Source organism: Bombina bombina, chromosome 6 (genome assembly GCF_027579735.1).
Source record: "Bombina bombina isolate aBomBom1 chromosome 6, aBomBom1.pri, whole genome shotgun sequence".
Lineage (NCBI taxonomy): Eukaryota > Metazoa > Chordata > Amphibia > Anura > Bombinatoridae > Bombina > Bombina bombina.
In genome coordinates, this window is record NC_069504.1 from 1,109,186,633 (window position 1) to 1,109,207,001 (window position 20,369).

At 38.7% G+C, this 20,369-nt stretch overlaps 1 protein-coding gene across 3 annotated transcripts in view; it reads left to right on the forward strand.

Annotated features, from left to right (window-relative positions):
* Positions 1–20,369, forward strand: part of SHISAL1 (shisa like 1) — a 306,304-nt gene that overhangs the window by 201,266 nt on the left and 84,669 nt on the right. For 2 of the 3 annotated variants that reach the window (XM_053719047.1, XM_053719046.1), the window contains exons 2-3: positions 467–566; positions 18,491–18,707. In XM_053719047.1, coding sequence (XP_053575022.1) covers positions 500–566; positions 18,491–18,707 — 284 coding nt within the window. In that variant the 5' untranslated portion in view covers positions 467–499. The remainder of the gene's footprint in view (positions 1–466; positions 567–18,490; positions 18,708–20,369) is intronic. The other variant, XM_053719048.1, reaches the window with a different exon arrangement.

A 20,369-nucleotide genomic window follows, 5' to 3' on the forward strand; every position in this document is an offset into this window, starting at 1 on the left:
TAACTAGTAAAATTTAGACAAAACAAATCTAAAACAAAGTTTTCTCCCATGGACATCATAAATTCTGCAACCCTGATAGGTCCCAGCCCCATTGAGCTTACAATCCAGAGGTTAGGGTTGAATTATATTTGAGACTTGGGGGTTGCTTGACTTAGCTTGTAGAGTGGTTTATAAGTGGGACATTGTGATGACCAATTAGGAGGGAATTGGTAGGAGAAGGGGCAGTATTGGAGATGGGAAGAGGTTGATGACTGAGCCCGGTAGATGTAGCTGGGTTGAAAGACAATGGTTGGGGAATATCTTGGGATATTTTTGTATTCTTGTGCTCGTATTTAAATATGTTGGTTACTGATACATTCCACTTACAGACAGTAACAAAACTTGTCATGCGTTAATTAATTAAATGTGTTTTATTAATCTACTATAAGATTTATTTGTAACATTGACTCTATGTTTTTTCCTCCAGGCAATTCTCTAATGGATAGATGAGACCAAAAGGATGACTGGCTGGGCCACTCTCTCCCTCAAAGCGCTGATCATACTTCTTTTTGTGATGTCTTCTAAAGGTAAATTTCCCAGCAGCCCTGTAACAAAATGATTGCCACGTACCATATGGTGCACATGGGAATGGCTGTGTTATATGATCTTGGCCTGTTTTATCATTGTATAAATAGCACATAGAATTGCTTCTACATAACGATATAAAAAACATATAGGTCTCCATTTATTTAGCAGCAGATGCTGCTTCAGAGCCCCATTGTTTCAGGTTCACCGGAATTGGAAGTTAAGAAGCAGCGGTCATTAGATTAAGAAAGAATCCATGATCTAAATATGTATAGTTTAGAGAGGATAGAAGGGAAATAGGTGAATTGATAGAAACCATCAAATATATGAAGGGACTTAATAAAGTAGAAGCTGAAAGCATTTTTCACAAAAAAATAAATGCCAAAACAAGGGGTCAGAGGGTAGCAGATTCAGGAGAAATGTGAGGAAGCATTTTTTTACAGAAAGGTGGTGGATTCATGAAATAAACTTCCAATTGATGTGATAAACACAAAGAGGCCTATCTATCAAGCTCTGAACGGAGCTTGAAGGCCGTGTTTCTGGCGAGTTAATGCCATCTGAAAAAACATCATTTCGTATGGTGACATACACACCATTCTCAGAGCGTCCCATAATTTAGACAATAAGGAAAAAGACACCGGACGACGACCGCCCCCCCCTACACCTGTTCTTCTTGAGCCCTTTAACGATCTGACGAACACAAAAGGATTTAGTAAGGTTAATTGCATTCAGCAACTTGAAACAGAATGACAGGGCGGCCATATGTTTGTCCACTGACAAGGGAGATAGGTTAGTAAGCTTCCAATTCCATATCCAATCCAGCAGCACCCTCTGGCAAGCTGGGTCTCCCTATACAATCCTTTGATTTAAAAGCAATGCCTCCCAGGCCACCCAAACCTTGGAATAGGCTTTCCATGAACTCTGGGCCATGGAGGTTCTTACCAGATGGGAAAGTCCTCCATACCAAGGGTCCACAATGCTTCCAGGACATCCTTCACCATGCTGTCCACCTCCATTGTTAATGAGAAAGCGCATCAGTAATTGAGTTCTGCACTCCCGGTAAATGTTGGGCCCTAACCAACACATTCAACCTCATACACTGCAGAACAAAAATGCTCAACAATTGGACTACTGGAGGAGAAGAGGAGCATAAACAATTAATGGCTGATACCACTCCCAAGATATCTGTGGAGAACAAGATCAACCTATCCTGCAAATCAGAACTCCACACAAAAAGAGACACCAGAACAGGAAAGAGCTCTAAAACACCAAATTATTAACCAAATCACTCTCCTTCCAAGCCTCAGGCCATTCTGAGGTACACCACTCATTTCCAAAAATTGCACCGAAACCCTTGCTCCTAGCAGCATCCATAACCAGACCCAGCTCCTCAGCAGAAGCACGCAGGACCTGAATTAAAGCAGAACCATAAAAGTTTCAAGGAAAACTTTCCACACTCTCAGGTCCTTCTTAAGGACCAGTCAGTCTGATGAAATGATGAGGCAATCGAATTCCCGCAGTAGCCAGGGAGAGCCTTCAACAAAAAAACCCTACCCACGTGAATGATCCGGCAGGCAATATTTTACTTTCCAAGTAAAGACTGCATCTCCACTAATTTTACCTTTTTTTACTGAGAGAAAATTTTCTATCACTTTAATCAAATTCTCCACTTTGTTTTCTGGGAGTCTGCATTCCATGCGATCTGAATCTATGATATAATCTAAGAAACTTAAGACCGTAACTGGACCTTCAGACTTCTCAAGTGCTATTGGCACTCCAAAATCCTCGGCCATGTGATAAAACATATCTTTCAACATTTAGCAACCTAACCAATGCTCCATCCTTTTCACTTCTAACAGGAGTTGTTCCAAAAGACTGAAAAATTGCCAATGTAGTCCCTCTTCATAAAAAGGGTAGTAGGGAAGATTCTGCTAACTATAGGCCAGTCAGTTTGAACTCAATTGCAGGGAAATTAATGGAAACTCTTTTAAAGGAAAGACTTGTATCTTTCATTCAGACAAACAACTTAGAAGACAAAGGACAGCATGGTTTCACTGCTGGAAGATCATGCCTGACTAATCTAATTGATTTCTTTGACCATGTAACTAAAATAATAGACCAGGGAGGAGCCATAGATGTTGCATATCTAGACTTTAGCAAAGCATTTGACACCGTCCCACACAACAAACTTATTCACAAAATGTATTGCCATGGAATAGATGCTAAGATTGTTAAGTGGGTAGAATGCTGGCTTAAAGATAGACGACAGAGGGTTTCAATTAATGGAGTACATTCAAATGAGGCATCAGTTACTAGTGGTGTTCCCCAAGGGTCAGTTCTTGGGCCTGTCTTGTTTAACATGTTCATAAGTGATATTGGAAGTAGGCTTAAGGGGAAGGTTTGCTTGTTTGCTGATGATACAAAAATTTGTAACAGGGTAGATGTTCCAGGAGGAGTTGATCAAATGAACTGTGATATTAATAAACTAGAGGACTGGTCAAATAAATGGGATCTGAAATTTAATATTATCAAGAGCAAAATTATGCATATATATATTATGCATCCAAAAACCCAAAGGCCAATTATAGTCTCAATGGTACTTTACTGACTGTAATTAAAGAAGAAAGGGATTTGGGAATTATTATTTCACATGATTTAAAATTTGGTACACAATTCCACAGTGCAGCCAGCAAGACCAGTCAAATGCTTGGTTGCATTGGAAGAGGTTTTAGTAGCAGAAATAGCAAGGTTCTTATGCCACTTTACAGATCATTAGTTAGACCAAATATGGAATACTGTGTACAGTTCTGGAGACCATATCTTCAGAAAGATATAAATAAACTAGAAGCTGTCCAAAGGAGGGCTACTAAAATGGTACATGGTCTAAAATATAAAACGTACAAAGAAAGACTCTATGATCTAAATATGTATAGTTTAGAGGATAGAAGGGAAAGAGGTGACATGATAGAAACCTTCAAATATATGAAGGGACTTTATAAAATAGAAGCTGAAAGCATTTTTCACAAAAAAATAAATGCCAAAACAAGGGGTCACAATCTAAAGTTAGAGGGCAGTAGATTCAGGAGAAATTTGAGGAAGCATTTTTTTACAGAAAGGGTGGTGGATTCATGGAATAAACTTCCATTTGATGTGATAAACACAAAGAGGCCTATCTATCAAGCTCTGAACGGAGCTTGAAGGGCCGTGTTTCTGGTGAGTCTTCAGACTCGCCAGAAAAAACAGTTGGTAAACACAAAGACTGTAAAGGAATTTAAAAATGCCTGGGACATGCATAAGGCTATCCTAAGGAAAAAGTAACATGTAATATGGGTAGACTTGATGGGCCCTTTGGTTCTTATCTACCGTAAATTCTATGTTTCTATGTTTCTATTTTGCACACCGTCTCGCTCGAAGGGACCACAATCAAAAAATCATCCAAGTAATGTACAACAGACAACTCACCTAATAGTTCTTTGATGGCCCACTCCAAGAAGGTGCTAAAGCTCTCGAATAGCAAACAAAAAATGGAACACCCCATTGGGAAGCAGAGGTCAACAAAGAAGCAACCATCGAAACAACAACCTAATAACCTATGTGAAATCGGGTGGACTGGTAATAAACGGAAGGCCGCCTCAAAGTCCACCTTCGCCAATAAAGCGTGTCTCACGGCCAACCTTACTAAATCAATTGCATTATCAAAAGATGTGTATTTGACCAAAACCAATTCAGGAGAAATACCGTGGTTAACTGAATTCCCTTTTGGATACAATAAATGATGGATAAGCCGTAATTTTCCCGGCTCCCGTTTTAGGACCACACCCAAAGGAGATATCCATAAACCGGGGAAAGGCAATGAAAGAAAAGGGCCAGCCATTCTGCCCAATTCAACCTCTTTCATAAGTTTCTCCTCAACAACCTGAGGCCGGTCCCTAGTGGACTTCAAATTGCCCCCAAACACCTCCCAACCCCCCAACTGAGAGTATAATAAACCAAACTCAAAACCGTGAAGCAAAATGTCTGCTTTTCCCAACAACCTCGTTTATTGGCATAGCGACCTAACCAATGCGCCATCCTTTCCACCCTGACTGGGGACACCCCCTTTTTCAGGTATATCAGACTTCCCAGGGTCTTTTCTTTTTTAAAACACTTGGCAAAGGTATGGGTGCCTCCACAACCCGAATATTCATGCCTAAATTTGCAGGTATTGCCCCATTTGCATTGTCCCTTATTAAATGTAAAACAGAAACCCTTCATGCCGGCAAACTGGCTGTAGCCGACCTGTCAGCTGTGGATTGAAAGGGCTGAGATGCCCTCAGAGGAGTCATCACTTTCAACCATAGACTTATGTCCCATTTCATGTCGGGTTTGACCCCACTAGAGGACTATTCTGACCGGCAGGGGTAACACTCACATCACATACGCCACCCCCGGAAAAGACCACCGGAGATCCCACCTGGGAAACCGGTGGTGCGGAAGCCGACAAAGGCGCCTATGCTCCAGCCACCGTGGGTTGAGGTGTCACATAAGATACGGAGGCCTCAACCTTCTTTAACAGATCCCTTAAAACTTCTAATAAATTAACAGAAATTCTATTGCTCCCCGACCCATCATTCATACTGCCTAAAACACCTTCTGACAGTGACCTATGGGTCATTTCACCTGCCACTGCTGCCACGTCTCATGCATCCTGTAGGCTTGACTGCGTTTGCACTGCTCCCATGGATGATGAAGGTCTTCCATCAGAAAGGGGACTACCCTGAGAAACCTGTAAAACATTGGATCGATTATCCCCATGGAAAGTACCGTGTCCCCTTAGGACTGGCTCCAGAGCCTGTGCGGGCAAAATATCACACTTCAAAACTTCACTCTCTTCAGGCCAGGCATATTCGAATCTAAGGGCATCTCCTGGGTCAACTCACTCCCTCTAATTGCTCCCTTGCCAAATCTGGCCCTATCAGCAATAAAATTATTGTCTGCAAAAAGCATTCTATCCAGACTACCACCCCTCCTAACAGGCCTAGTAGTTGCCTTTGTCCCTTAACCAGCTCTTATTCTGCCCTTAGACATTTGCCCACAACCACCTACCGCTACCATGGAGTGGTGGGCCTCACCCGATACCGGGCCATTCCCAGGGTCTAGTCAAATAGAATCTGTCCAGGAGTCTGCCAAGCAGAAGGAGTTCTCCTCTCTGCCGTCAATAGGACACATCTCACATTGCTGCTCTAAAGATGTGCCCCCAGGGGCTACCACTGTACCCGCTAGAGAAAAATCAATGTTAGCGCCAGACAAAACTGTATCAGAAATATGGCCCCCAAAAACAACACACTCCCCCCCCCCACACATTTCAGGATGATGTGTCTGACTACCCCTGCCTAAAGTTAAACCCAACCTCACCCTGGGTTCTGATAATCCTGGGGAAGGGGGGACCACCTCCTCACCATCTGAGGAGCTAGGAAAGTTTTCTTTTTAAACAGGATACAGATAAATATTAGGAGCACCCCTTCCCACATGATCCCTTCCCCACAACACCTCTCTTTTTTGTCCTAGAGGACCTCACCCAATGAACTCTGTCACCAGACCTACCAGCTCTCGAACCCCCCTACTACTGGAGATGGCAGGAGCATAGTGAACCCTATTGCACCCTTTTTTGCCAGCCTTGCCTTTTGAAATGTTCACAGAGCCTCTAGGGGACTCAGAGACCACAGGGTTTGCACAATCCACGATCCACTCCCCAGACACTGGCCACGAATCAATTCACAATCCACCTCCCCAGACACTGGCCACGAATCAATGATCATCAAATTTTCCTCCATTTGATCTAACCCAGCCCCAGGGGGGCCTAACTGCCTAACCGGATCCCCAACTGAAATAGGGAACTCTAGCCTCCTGCTAGCAGAGGCCAGTATTTCCTCATCAGGCCCAACAAGGCCATGTGGCTGCTCCGGTATCTCCCTATCATCTGTAACACCTGCAGGGGCTGAGTGAACCTCAGCCATCACCTCAAGGGGCCGTTCTTCTCCCTCCGCTTGCCCGCCACTGCCAACTGCTCTGCCCTCACTGATGTTGCTGATGACTTCTTAGCCATGTCCCTCCTATTTCCGATGGGACTACATCTACGACATCCCCCCTTGCCGTGTGCTGCTCCGGACTGAGCCGTCCTGGAGGATTGGAGCACTGCATAGGTCTGGACCTCTGTGCTGAAGAGGCCTCACTGTGTGGGTCCATATTGCCTCCCTAAAGAGCCAACAGGCCATCATGCACCCAGTCAGGGCCCTTTTCTCCGACCAACCGCAGCCTGCTCACCAAATCCTCCAAGTCCATGAGGGAAGCGGACACTGCAAACAGATTCCGGAATTTTCAAGAAAAAAGTGAGACCTAACTATGTTCCCACTATTCTGTGCAACAACTTTTCTCTAATGGCGCCAAAAATGCTGTACCGCTTCCTTACTTCCTCCTTTTTGGACCTGCCTATTCCCCAGTAACAGCCTCGCTCCTCCCAGTGGGTGAAGGGGCCCCTCCTACTAAATGCCTCAGTTTGTGGGGCCATACATTCTCTTGCTTTGTCAATTTCCTTTTTTTTTATCTCTTGATACCTCTCACTGTTGCTTTAGTGTATTTATTTTCTCTCCTCACAAATATCACAGAGGTTCTCAAAATATGGAATTTGGCAGTTACCTTTAACGTTGTTCTACTGATCACCATTTATTGAAACTGTTTTAATAAAAAAATATAGGCTTTATTAAAAATAGACCCACAATGAATCTTATCTTAGCCTTGCTTCCCATTAATAAACTAATACACATACATAGGGGTAGATTTATTAAGCAGCGGATGCTGATTCCGACTCCCTTCGTTTCAGGTCCACCTGAAACAGAAATTAAGAAGTAGCGGTAGTAAGTTCCTTAACTGCTCGGCCACCTTTTAGGTGGCAGACTGAAATCACCCCAATCCTATACAATCCGGATGATTGACGTTGACAGCCCCTGCTAGTAGTCAATTGGCCGTCGGTGAGCAAGTTATGATAAATCCTAGCGTTTGTGAAACTCTAGGATTTGCCATTGGATCAAATAAAGGGGACTTTCATTCATGAAGTATAAAATTATTCATGCTGAAAGCTCCTTTATTTGTTCCAAGCGAACACCACACTGAGCTGTTACGGCAGCCCACCCGCAGAATGCTATCTTCACTATTTGGTGACGTTTCCAACTAAGCCAATAGCCGTGTGGGAAATCTGGCTTGGCGCCGCAATATGCCTAAATTATATTAAATATTGTTGTTTACTCTTGGTCCCATCCCCACTCCAAACCGTCCCATTTTACACATGCAAATTTACAAATATTCCAAAATCCAAACTATTCTAAAATCCAAATCTTTTCTGGTCCCAAGCAGTTCGGATAAAAGGTTTTGCATCTACTCTGGAAATTTTAAAACCAGTGGAAGGCATGATGTTTACACTAACTGAAATGCATTATGGATCTTTAGAACGTTACGGTGTTGGTCACAAAGAACAAACAGTCTGTATTTTAATAGATATTTACATTAAAAATGAAAATTTGTTAGCAATATCTCAGTCACCTCCGTCCCCTGATGTGCGTATATCCACGGAATCTCTTGCATAGTAGATGAAAATGAGCCTTTTCATTAACAAACGTTTTACAAATCAATACATTTCAACAGCATCTGAAAAATGATATTCCAGTTCTTTTGTGCTGATTCTTAGAAAGGGCAAAATATAAATTGTCTGTTTTTCTACAATGGATTATGGCTGAAAGCAAATGTTACTAACCTGTGTCTATTTAAAAAGACATTGACACCATCTTTATTTAGTAAAATTATTTTGCATTGTTTTGCATATCAGTGACTTACTCCTTGAAACAAAAATCTTTTGAACATGTGTATCTCTTTTGGTATGGCCAATTATTCATGTATGTCCTCTTATATTTATCAAGGTACCACTGTGTTGCATGTAACAGGGTCAAGATTCTAAATCCTACAGAAGGGTATTTGGGTGCAGTGAATAAACACAATTTTCAGAGAAAGAAAAACAAACATACAAAACTTGTAATTAAAGTATATTGTACAGCTTTTTTTTATTGCACGTAATCAAATATTTATTAATTTAATTACATCTGCAGAGAATTTAATGGTTACAAATCAAATAATAATGATATTAATAAATTTAGCTGCCCGCTACATTCTTTGAGGCTGATAAATGATATGGAAATATCCTTACTGTTTTCTACAGTCAATTTTAAGATATATGGTCTATAATATGTGAAATGTTTGAGCTTAAAGGGACAGTCTACAATAGCATTTTTATTGTTTAAAAAGATAGATAATCCCTTTATTACCCATTTCCCAGTTTTGCATAACCAACACAGTTATAATAATACACTTTTAACCTCTGTGATTATCTTGTATCTAAGCCTCTGCAAACTGCCCCTTTTTTCAGTTCTTTTGACAGACTTGCAGTCTAGCCAATCAGTGCCTGCTCCCAGATTACTTCACGTGCACCAGCACAGTGTTATCTATATGAAATACGTGAACTAACACCCTCTAGTGGTGAAAAACTGTTAAAATGCAATCTGAAAGAGGTGGGCTTCAAGGTCTAATACATTAGCATATGAACCTCCTAGGTTAAGCTTTCAACTAAGAATACCAAGAGAACAAAGCAAAATTGGTGATAAAAGTAAATTGGAAAATTGTTTAAAATTACATGCTCTATCTGAATCATGAAAGTTTATTTTGGCCTAGACTGTCCCTTTAATGGGTCATAAAAGTTTTTCTTTCATGATTCAGTCAGAGCATGAAATCTTAAACCACTTTTCAATTTAATTTTATTATCAAATGGTGGCTGCACTTATAAGCCTTTTGTCATTGGCTCACCAAATGTGTTCAGCTAGCTCCCAGTAGTGCATTACTGCTCCTTCAAAAATTGGTAATGGAAAGTTGTTTCTAATTGTAGGTTCTATCTGAATCATGAAAGATTCACCGCCCCCTTTAAATAAGGAGTCTTATAGATATAATGAATTATTTGAGACATAAAGATAGATATAAATTTAGTAAATCGCTTCTGGTTATTACACTTTATATAATATTTATAAAGTGCTGTACACGTGACCATCAGTTGTATTATGCAGAGTTCAGAAAAACGTATTACTTATTAGAGGGATATCCATATTTTATGCTTCATCTAGTATGCAAGATATGCTTTCCAGGAGGTTCACTGGAGTTAAGTGGGCAAGGCCATGACAGAAGGGGCAGGCTTGATGTGTCATGGGGTTGGCCTAGAGAAAGTGTCAAGCAAATTTTTTTTATTGCAGGTCACAGCACAAACAAATGTAGCAGCAACTTTTCGGGAATACACCCTTATTCATGCTATCACATATACTAAATTACATCCATTTATACTCATATTCCACTAGGTGACGCTCAAGGATAAGAGCAATATTAACTTTTCATATGCCTTCATAAAGGCAATGATTTAAAGGCAATTTTCACACAATTAAGTAATGCAATTAAAAACAGAAAAACCTACTCTCACAAAAATGACTATACATATAAGTTTCTAGAACAAACTTCACAATCACTTTCTAGAACAAACAAACAATCACTTAGCCGGCTCCCTGACTCCTACTGCCGGCTAAGTGATTGACATTAGTTTGAACATGCTCCCCAGTATGTAGAGTTTGCAGACGCTGGTAACAGGCTGCAGTTGTGGAGTTTGCAAACGCTCCCTGGCAGTGACAGACTAGGCTGCCTTTTGTTAGCCGGCAGTAGGAGCCACGCTTTGAGCCCAAGGTGCAATCTAACTTTCGGGCTGGAAGGGTAAGGATCTCCCAGTGCAGTATTATGCACTGCAGGGTCAGGAGTGCTTGGCAACCATTTTATATAACCGGAGTTTGTATTTTCGTATGCAAGACGTATCCTTTATTTCCGGACTGATCTCCCCCTTCCTCCCCAGAGCTTGCTACTTTCTATTCTTGTTCATGAAGCCGTGCATTTACTAACTTATGTATTACTGTGTTAAAAATTCTTACTACTATTAGTCACATTTTAAACATTATCTACACAAACACTGCAGCACACGCTCTGCAAGAATCACATGTGCTGCTGTTGTATGCATCACAGTGAGCGTGTGCTGCTGATGTGATTCCTTCTAAGCAGCAAATACATAATAGAACAATATGCGTGCATATCATGTGACTGGTGTACCTGTGTGTAACGCACGTCACAATATGGCGGCATGCATACACCCATAGAGCACAGGTATACCATTGTTATTGAAAACACTTTTTTTGAACAATTTGGGGTAAGACGACAAGTGGGCATAGACATTCATGCTAACTTGATTTTGATTGATTAGAAGGAGCATGATTTAAGGATTTTAGCAAGCAGGTGTTAAGTGTCCCTTTAATACATTTTAAAGTCCTACATTTTTAGCCAAATTACAAAAAGACTGACAAATCCCAATCTCTATTAAGGCCTACTGGCTCCATCGTTCCCATCTTAAAAATCCATAAGGATTCTCGTTGCTTTAATATACATTCTCTATTTCCACCTCTACGGGGCATGGGGATGAACTCAATTATCTGAAACCTCAGCTGATTTATAGAATGACCCATTTTAATAAATGGGTGGGCTACAGGGGCTTTATCATTACCTGTTCTGATGGTACTCTTATGCTCCACTATTCTATCTCGAATAGTTCTAGTTGTTTCCCCTATGTAGCTTCGCCTACATAGGCACTTAATCATATATACCACAAATTGTGTAAGGCAAGTACGGTATCCTTTAATTTCAATTTTTTTTCCCCATGGTGGGGTGATAGAAAACAGCAGATTTTATCATATTGTTGCAGCACAAGCATTTCAAACATGGATAACAACCTTCTTTTTTACAGATAATGAAACTCTGTTTCAATTTCTCGCTAAAGCCAACATCTGCTCTAATCAGATGCTGCTGAAGGTTGAGACCATGTTTATATGCGGGCATGGGAAAGTTCTGAAACTCTTTAATGTCAGGATTACAGTTAGAGAGGACCTCCCAATATTTTCTAATGATACGCTGTATCTGATTACTCTGTGCATTAAACTCAGAAACGAATACCAAACGCTGCTCATCTTTTTTACTACCCTTTTTATGGCTTAACAAAGTCTCTCTGGGAATTGATAAAGTGTACTCCATTTCTTTATAAACAATAGACGGGGGATAACCTCATTCTAAAAATCTATTGCTCATTTCTTTAAGTCTAATGCCAACCAATTCATTATCCGAGGAAATTTTAATTTGTGTAACGAGTAGAGTCAGAATGTACTGTAGGTGGAATCAAACAGAGTGGGGGCACATTTGATGCCTACAATTATTCTGGGGTGGATAGTGCTTCCTGGTGACTCCACTGACTATTAATTAAATAGCACTTTTCAATAATTTTTTACACCTTTTTTTTTTTACTTTTTTCTGTTTTAAATACAACTGTGATCTTTTACTTAAAAAAAAAGGATCACATTTTAAACTATAAAACTTCTAGACAACATTTAAATAGACGCCAGCATATTAATTTATTATTGTAATGAGGTTTCACAACATTTTTAAAAAAATAGAAGCTATTAGGCACATGTGAGTTGTTTTATTTCAGTAAGAATATGAGGAAATTCTATTAGTCTTTTAACATCAAGGTACAGAGAACTAATATATATGCTCCAAAGAATTTAATTGCACATATTTAATTTATTCTCAAACAATGATTCAGGGTGACTAATACATTAACACTGAGCAGGTCTAATTTAGACCGACAGCTGGTTTCCCATATTTGTTTTTTTTTAGATTTTGTTCATGTGCCTTTTATATCTAGCACAGAACAATCGATTACCTTTACTTGTCATTCATCATGTGCTTTGGTTCCTCATAACTCCCTGCATTACCTTCTATTCTCCTGTAGAATTACATTTAAAAACAGGTTCTCCGATGTACAGCTTTTAGCAATACTATTTTACCTCCTTATGTTTTTTAATGGTCATCTCATTAAAAATATACTGGAACTATTTTTTTTTCCCTTTGAAGTAATTTTTACTTTGAGAATAGCTGTAAACCTTTTTAGAAACCTGATAAAAAAAAAGAAAGTTTTCATAATTCATAACACAAAACAGAGGGATTATCTGCAAACATGTTGGTGTTGAGCTTTGCTTAGGTAACACTGATGATTCATGTCAAATGTGCACACCCTTCTCAGGTTTGGATTGGTTTCTGACATATGCCCAGCCAATCCAGAGCTAATACATAAGTAATTCACTGGAACTCTCATATGAGAACCATTGGAAAGTATTGCTGTTAGTGGTGCTTTTGTTTCATTCATATGGACCAATTTTTGCAGGATAAGTATTTTCTTTTGGTTTAAAAATTAATATTTAACTTATTTCCCTGCTTTACAACATAGGGGCTTTTTAGTTCATGTGAAATAGTTATTTTGTGAACTTTAGGGTATTTTAGCACAAACTGTTATGCAAGTACATTTAGCAACAAGCAGCAGACAAAAATGAATGGTATTTGAGTCTGGGCAACTGGCAGTGTTTTTACTGACTTAATCATTAAGTTTTACAAATATTTAAGAAATTATATAGTGGTTTTACATTAAAGGGATAATAAACCCATTTTTTTTTCTTTAATGATGATGATAGAGCAAGCAATATTAAGCAACTTTCTAATTTACTCCTATTATCAATTTTTATTCGTTCTCTTGCTATATTTACTTAAAAAGCAGGTATGTAAAGCTTAGGAGCTTGTCCATTTTTGGTTCAGAACCGGGATTACACTTGCTTATTGGTAGCTAAATGTAGCCACCAATAAGCAAGCACTATCCAGGGTGCTGAACCCAGAATGGGCCGGCTCCTAAGATTTACATTCCTGTCTTTTAAATAAAGATAGCAAGAGAACAAAACAAAATTGATAATAGGAGTTAATGAGAATGTTGCTTAAAATTGCTGTTCTATCTGAAAAAATGTGGGTTTAGTATCCCTTTAATAATGGTAAGATATAGCACATTGGCCCTTTGATCCATCTAAGAAATGTATTCACTTTGGAGAATTTTATGCCTATGATTTATATTAGAAATGTGTTTGAGAACATTCCACCTTTTATATTGCTAATCTAACATTTCTACACCTACTATTCACCTAGATTACGAGTTTTGCGTCATGTTTTAACGCTGAAAAAAATTGTAATTTCAGCGTTAAAACAGCACCACAGCCATTACAAGTCTTGTCGGTATAGCTGTACCGCAAACCTTTTAGCCTCTAATGCAACGTCAGTCCCGCACTCATAAAAATTAAGTTTTTCATGGGACTTCCATAGCGCTGCCATTACGAGTTTTGCGGTGAGGCTAAAAAGCTTGCGTTACACCCTATACTGACAAGATTCGTTTCGCAATCTAAAAGCAGTAGTTATGAGTTTTACGCTAAAAAACTGTTACATAAAACTCATAACAAAAGTGTTAAAAAGTACACTTACACCCATAAACTACCTATTAACCCCTAAACAGAGGCCCTCCCCATCGCAAACACTATATTAAACTTATTAACCCTAATCTGCCGCTCCCGACATCGCTGCCACTAATAAAAATTATTAACCCCTATTCCGCCGGTCCCCGACATCGCCTCCACTATACTAAAGTTATTAACCTCTAAACCGCCGCCCTCCCGCATCGCAAACAGTATTTAAATATTATTAACCCCTAATCTGCCGTCCTCCCACATCGCCCCCACTATACTTAAGTTTTTAACCCCTAATTCCGCCACCACTATAATAAACCTATTAACCCCAAAATCGAAAGCCGCCCACCACGAAATATACTAAATAAACCTATTAACCCCTAAACCAAAAGCCCCCCACATTGCAATAAACTAATTTAAACTAGTAACCTCTAAACCTAATGCCCCACTAACTTTATATTAAAATTAAAATTTCCCTATCTTAAATAAAATTAAAACTTACCTGCCAAATTAAAAAAACTAAGTTTAAACTAACAACTAAACTAATATAACGATTTAACTAATATAAAACTATCATTTAAATAAAACTAAAATACACATTACAAAAATCCTAACACTACTCTAAAAATTGCAAACTATCTAATTACAAAAAAATAAAAAAGGCTAAATTACAAAAAATAACAAACACTAAATTACGAAAAATAACAAACGAAATTATCAAAAATAAAAAAGAATTACACCTAATCTAATAGCCCTATCAAAATAAAAAAGCCCACCCAAAATAAAAAAAACCACTAGCCTACAATAAACTACCAATAGCCCTTAAAAGGGCCTATTGTAGGGCATTCCTAAGTTAAACAGCTATTTTACCTGTAAAAAAATACAGACACACCCCAACAGTAAAACCCATCATCACCCAACCAACCCCCCAAAATAAAAAATTAGCTCTAATAAAAACTTAAGTTGCCCATTGCCCTGAAAAGGGCATTTGTATGGGCATTGCCCTTAAAAGGACATTTAGCTCTTTTACAAAAAGCCCAAACCCTAAACTAGAAAAACACCCAAAAAAGTTTAAAAAATCCTAACATTAACCCCCGAAGATCCACTTACAGTTGTTGAAGTCCTGCTTGAAGGATCTTCATCCTGGCGGCTCCATCTTCATCCAGACGGCTCCATCTTCATCCAGGCGGCAGGCGGCTCCATCTTCATTTAGGCGGCATCTTCTATCTTCATCCCAGCATCGTCTTCTATTTTCATCCCGGCGGCACGGAGCTGGTCCATCCTGAAGACATCCAGCATGGAGCATCCTCTTCATACGGTCGCCGCAGTACACTGAATCTTCAATACAAGGTACGCAATTCAAAATGGCGTCCCTTGCATTCCTATTGGCTGATTTGATTTTGGACATTCAAATCAGCCAATAGGATGAGAGTTACTAAAATCCTATTGGCTGCTCAAATCAGCCAAAAGGGAGAGAGCTACTGAAATTCTATTGGCTGATTTGAATAGCCAATAGAATTTCAGTATCTCTCTCCCCATAGACATCAATGGGGCTGCGTTACGGAGCTTTTCATTCTGCGATCGTAGGTGTTAGGTTTTTTCTGACACCTCCCCATTGATGTCTATGGGGAAAGCGTGCACGAGCACATCAAAACAGCGCTTGTATTTTGTGCGGTATGGAGCTCAACATGACCATATCGCATGCACAAGCCAGCTGTTTGTAAACTTGTAATGGCAGCGCTATAGAGGGTTAAATAACGCAACTTTTGTTGCGTTCGTTAAATTCCCTATAGCGCGCATAACTCGTAATCTACCTGATTGTAAACTAAAAAGTAATATTGTTGCAAATATCTTACAATCTCTCTTTTTTGAATAACAAAGAAATGTTTTCTCAGTGTGTTTGTGTGCTCTTTCCTTTGTCTCCCTGCCAACATTTCTATAGATATTTTTAGGGATTTGGTTGAAGAGTTGGTTTATAATAATCTTATTACTTTAAAGACAATATATTTTTTTTTAAATCATAACTCAAAAACTACTCAACAAATTTACATCAGATAGTCAGGTGTAGGCATGACTAAAATTCTGCTGGTAAATTTTAGCCCAATTTGTTTAACCATTCAAGAGTTATAAGCAATGAAAAAAAAGACATTTAAAGGGATAGTCAAGTCAAAATTAAACTTTCATGATTCAGATAGAGCATGCAATTTTAAACAACTTTCCAAATTAATGTTATTATTAAATTTGCTTTCTTCTCTTGGTATTCTTCGTTGAAAGCTAAACCTAGGTAGACTCATGCTAATTTCTAAGCCCTTGAAGGTCACCTCTTATCTCACTGCATTTTGACAGTTGTTCACAGCTAGATAGTGCTAGTTCACGTGTGCCATATTAGATAACACCGTGCTCGCTCCCGTGGAGTTATTTGTGAGAGGGCACTGATTGTCTATAATGCATGTCTGTCAAAAGAACTGAAATAAGGGGGCAGTCTGCAGAGGCTTAGATAGAAGGTAATCACAAAAGTAAAAAGTATATTAATATAACAGTGCTGGATGTGCAAAACTGGGAAATGGGTAATAAAGGAATTATCTATCTTTTTAAACCATAAAAATTCTGGAGTAGACTGCCCCTTTAACACATAATGCTCTTACAAACACATTAAGGGTAACAAGTGACTTTGGTGTCTTTCATTAGATAAAACCCTGTATGTGCTGGAGCTCTCTCTGGTGGCCAAAGGTCAAGGCTTCATAATTAATAAGGCAGTTTCTCAGCTTGCAAAGACCCTTATGTGACCTTAAAAGATCTGACTACATGTGTACTATATTACTGCTGCCAGGCCCTATCCAACATGCACTATAGAGAGAAGCTACAAGTTGCTTTATTTATGTGACCACATCAGATACTGATAGCTCTGATGTGGGAAGGAAACTGTACTTTAAATTCAGTCCAAATATCCAATGTGGCCACACGCCCGGCTCAGACACATGCTTCTGAAATTGCTGTAATGTTGTTACTGTGCCTCAGGCTCTTCATCTGAGAACTGTCATGGAACAGTTTGGGAAACCCCAGCTAGTTTTTTTTTAATAGGTAGTCATAGGGTTTAATTGCTTGGTAGCTGCAAATCCTTCTGGGTTGTCAAGGAATGCTGAGTATATGATCATGTTAATGCTGCCAGTATGTACCTGTGCTAGGCACTGTGTGGGTGTTATACACATTCCTATATTTAAGTCTATCTATATTGTTTAGGGTTAAAAGTAATATATTTAGACCTAGTACACAATCCCTCCACTAAATGTCGGTGAGGATCCAATTAACAGATTCTGTCAAAATGTCACCCACATAACACATCACAGATAATATCCAATCCCTTTTCCTTTATGCATTTATTTTCCCTAATTTCTTAGCTATTTTACCTGTTAGCTCTCTGCCTTCTTCCTTTGCTCTTAAAGGAACAGTAAATGCATCACTTTCCCCGCCCATCGCTATTTTCTAAGCCCTTGAGGTCGTTTTTTATCTGAATGCAATTTACAGTTTTTCACAGCTAGAGGGCATTAGTTAATGTGTGCCATATAGATAACATTGTGCTCACACACGTTGAGTTACTTGTGAGAGGGCACTGATTGGCTAAAATGCAAGTCAGTCAAAAGAACTGAAATAAGGGGGCAGTTTGCAGAGGCTTAGATACAAGGTAATCACAGAGATAAAAAGTGTATTTATATAACTGTGTTGGTTATACAAAACTGGGGAATGGGTAATAAAGGAATTATCTATCTTTTTAAACAATAAACATTCTGGAGTAGACTTTTCCTTACAAGCTCTTCTGTAGGTCAATTTCAGTGAGAAACCCACACATATTAGATACATTTTTGTTTTCAACAGACATAACAGATTCATACTGTTATATGTACTGTATTGTTATATGTACTGTATATGTGATCATGACACAACAGAACTGTACAACAAAATGTGTGAAAAGAAGACTAAAGAAGAAGGGATTATCCTCTACTCAAATAAATGCGCCTTTACTCATGCCAGGTGATCACTGTTTTAAAGTGGGGCTCCTGGACCGTAAAGCAAGGGGTGAAGAGAGATGAGATTGAGGGGTTTCTGGGCCATACGTCCTATTAGTGCACCACTTGTAATCTAGCCCTTTATACTTTTATTTCAAGATGTTTAATGTCCCTATAATGTTTGTATGTTTGCAACAGGAAGCAAATAATTATTTTAATAATGACTGCGTGTTTGCGTTAGACTTGTGCAGCCAAGAAAATGTTGTTTCCCCAAAAAGTAATGTAAAAAAGCAAATGAATACTGATGTATTTTTTCGTTTTCTTTCCATTTTGCTGGTGCATTTATTCAGATATTCGTTTTCGTTACAAATGCACATTCCTATTGTGCGTACTTGTTACATTGTTGATATTAATTGACATTTTTTTTTCTTTTAGCAGGTTCTTCTGGACATTTTCGGGTTTGTGAACCATACTCCGACTACAAAGGCCGGTATCACTTTGGTTTCCACTGCCCACGACTTTCTGATAATAAATCTTACATCTTTTGCTGTCACCATAACAACACAGTGTTTAAATACTGCTGTAATGAGACAGAATTCCAGAGTGTTATGCAGATGAATCTAACAATGGGAACAGATGGATATATGCATAAGTAAGTAAACCAGTTTTCTGCAGGCAAGACCTCAAAGTAACCTAATTAAATAATATTCTCAGGTACATGAAACTATTGGAAAATAGCTGCTTGGCTTGGGAAATACTGACAAGGATTCTACTGAACATTAAAGGGACATGAAACTTTTTTTTTTCTTTCATGCTTTTGACAGAGCAGGCAATTTTAAACAACTTTCTAATTTATTGCTATTATCCATTTTTTTGTTCTCTTGGTATCTTTTGTTTAAAAGCAGGAACATCCGCTCATGATCATGCATGGGTCTGTAGCACTAGATAGCAGCAGTTTGAAGAATGTTATTCATTTATTTGCAAGAACACTAAAGGGCAGCACTATTTCCTGCCATTTAGTGCTCCAGATGCCTGCCTACCTACCTAGGTAACTCATCAACAAAGAATATCATGGGAACAAAGCAAATTTGATAAAAGAAATAAATTGGAAACTTTTTAAAATGATTTGCTCTGTCTGATTCATAAAATACATTTTTGGGGTTTCTTATCCCTTTAATTATACTTTTTAAAGTGGATACATAGTTTAAAATGTAAAGCTCATATATTTATCTTACAATACTGTGCAATACTGCATTTTGTTTATCACTTTTTTAAAAAAAATAATTCTTAATGTATTTCTAAGGTTGGTAAATCAATGCAATGACTTTTTGTATTTATTTATTTATCAGCAATGTACATGTCTAACAGGTGGAGAATGATACAGTTGAACCCACAGCTAATATCAGCAATAAAAGGGGCAGTAGAAATACATTGTTTCCCTTTAATGTGTTCTAAATGACTTGTTATACTTACTACAGTGTATTAAATGTAACTTGGGTCATACAAACCACTGCAGACTCTCTGACAAGTTGTGGTCTTTGAATACTGGTGCACAGAGCACTAACAGCTTTTGTGCTTATGACCCTGTACACCAATAATACATTTTACTACTAATTATTATTTAAAATTGAAATGCACCCATACAAATTTTATTCCATTAAGTGCTAGATTACAAGTGGAGCATTAATTTATCACACAGCCACAAACGGGCAAATTTGCTCGTTTACGGGCGCACAATAAATGAACAGCCATTACAAGTAGCTGGTTATTGCTACCGTGAGATTGCTGTAGCAATTAGCGCTCTGAAAATGAACCAGAGATCAGATTTCTGTTTTCTAAGTGTCCCCCAATTGCCCCCAAAATACAGTGTAGTGTAGTAGCATTTTTATTTTTTAAAATAATAACAGCCACCAATCAGCAAGCGCTACCCAGGTACTGAACCAAAAATGGGCCAGCTCCTAAGCTTTACATACCTGCTTTTTAAATAAAGATATTATTATTATTATCATTTATTTGTATAGCGCCGCCAAATTCCATAGCGCCGTCAGAGAAATGTCAGGTATTGGATGACTCCAAGAGTGGGGAACAAGAAGCAGCTAAGTTTTGGATGGATTGGGTTGGAGATAGTGTGAAGACATCCAAGAGGAAATTGCAGATAGGCAGTTGGAAATCTGTTTGAGTAAAGACGGAGAGATATCAGGAGAGGAAAGATGGATTTGTGTATCATCAGCGTATAAGTGGTACTGGAATCCAAAGGAGGCTATAAGTTTTCCAAGGGAGGATGTATAGAGAGAGAAAAGCAAGGGACCCAAGC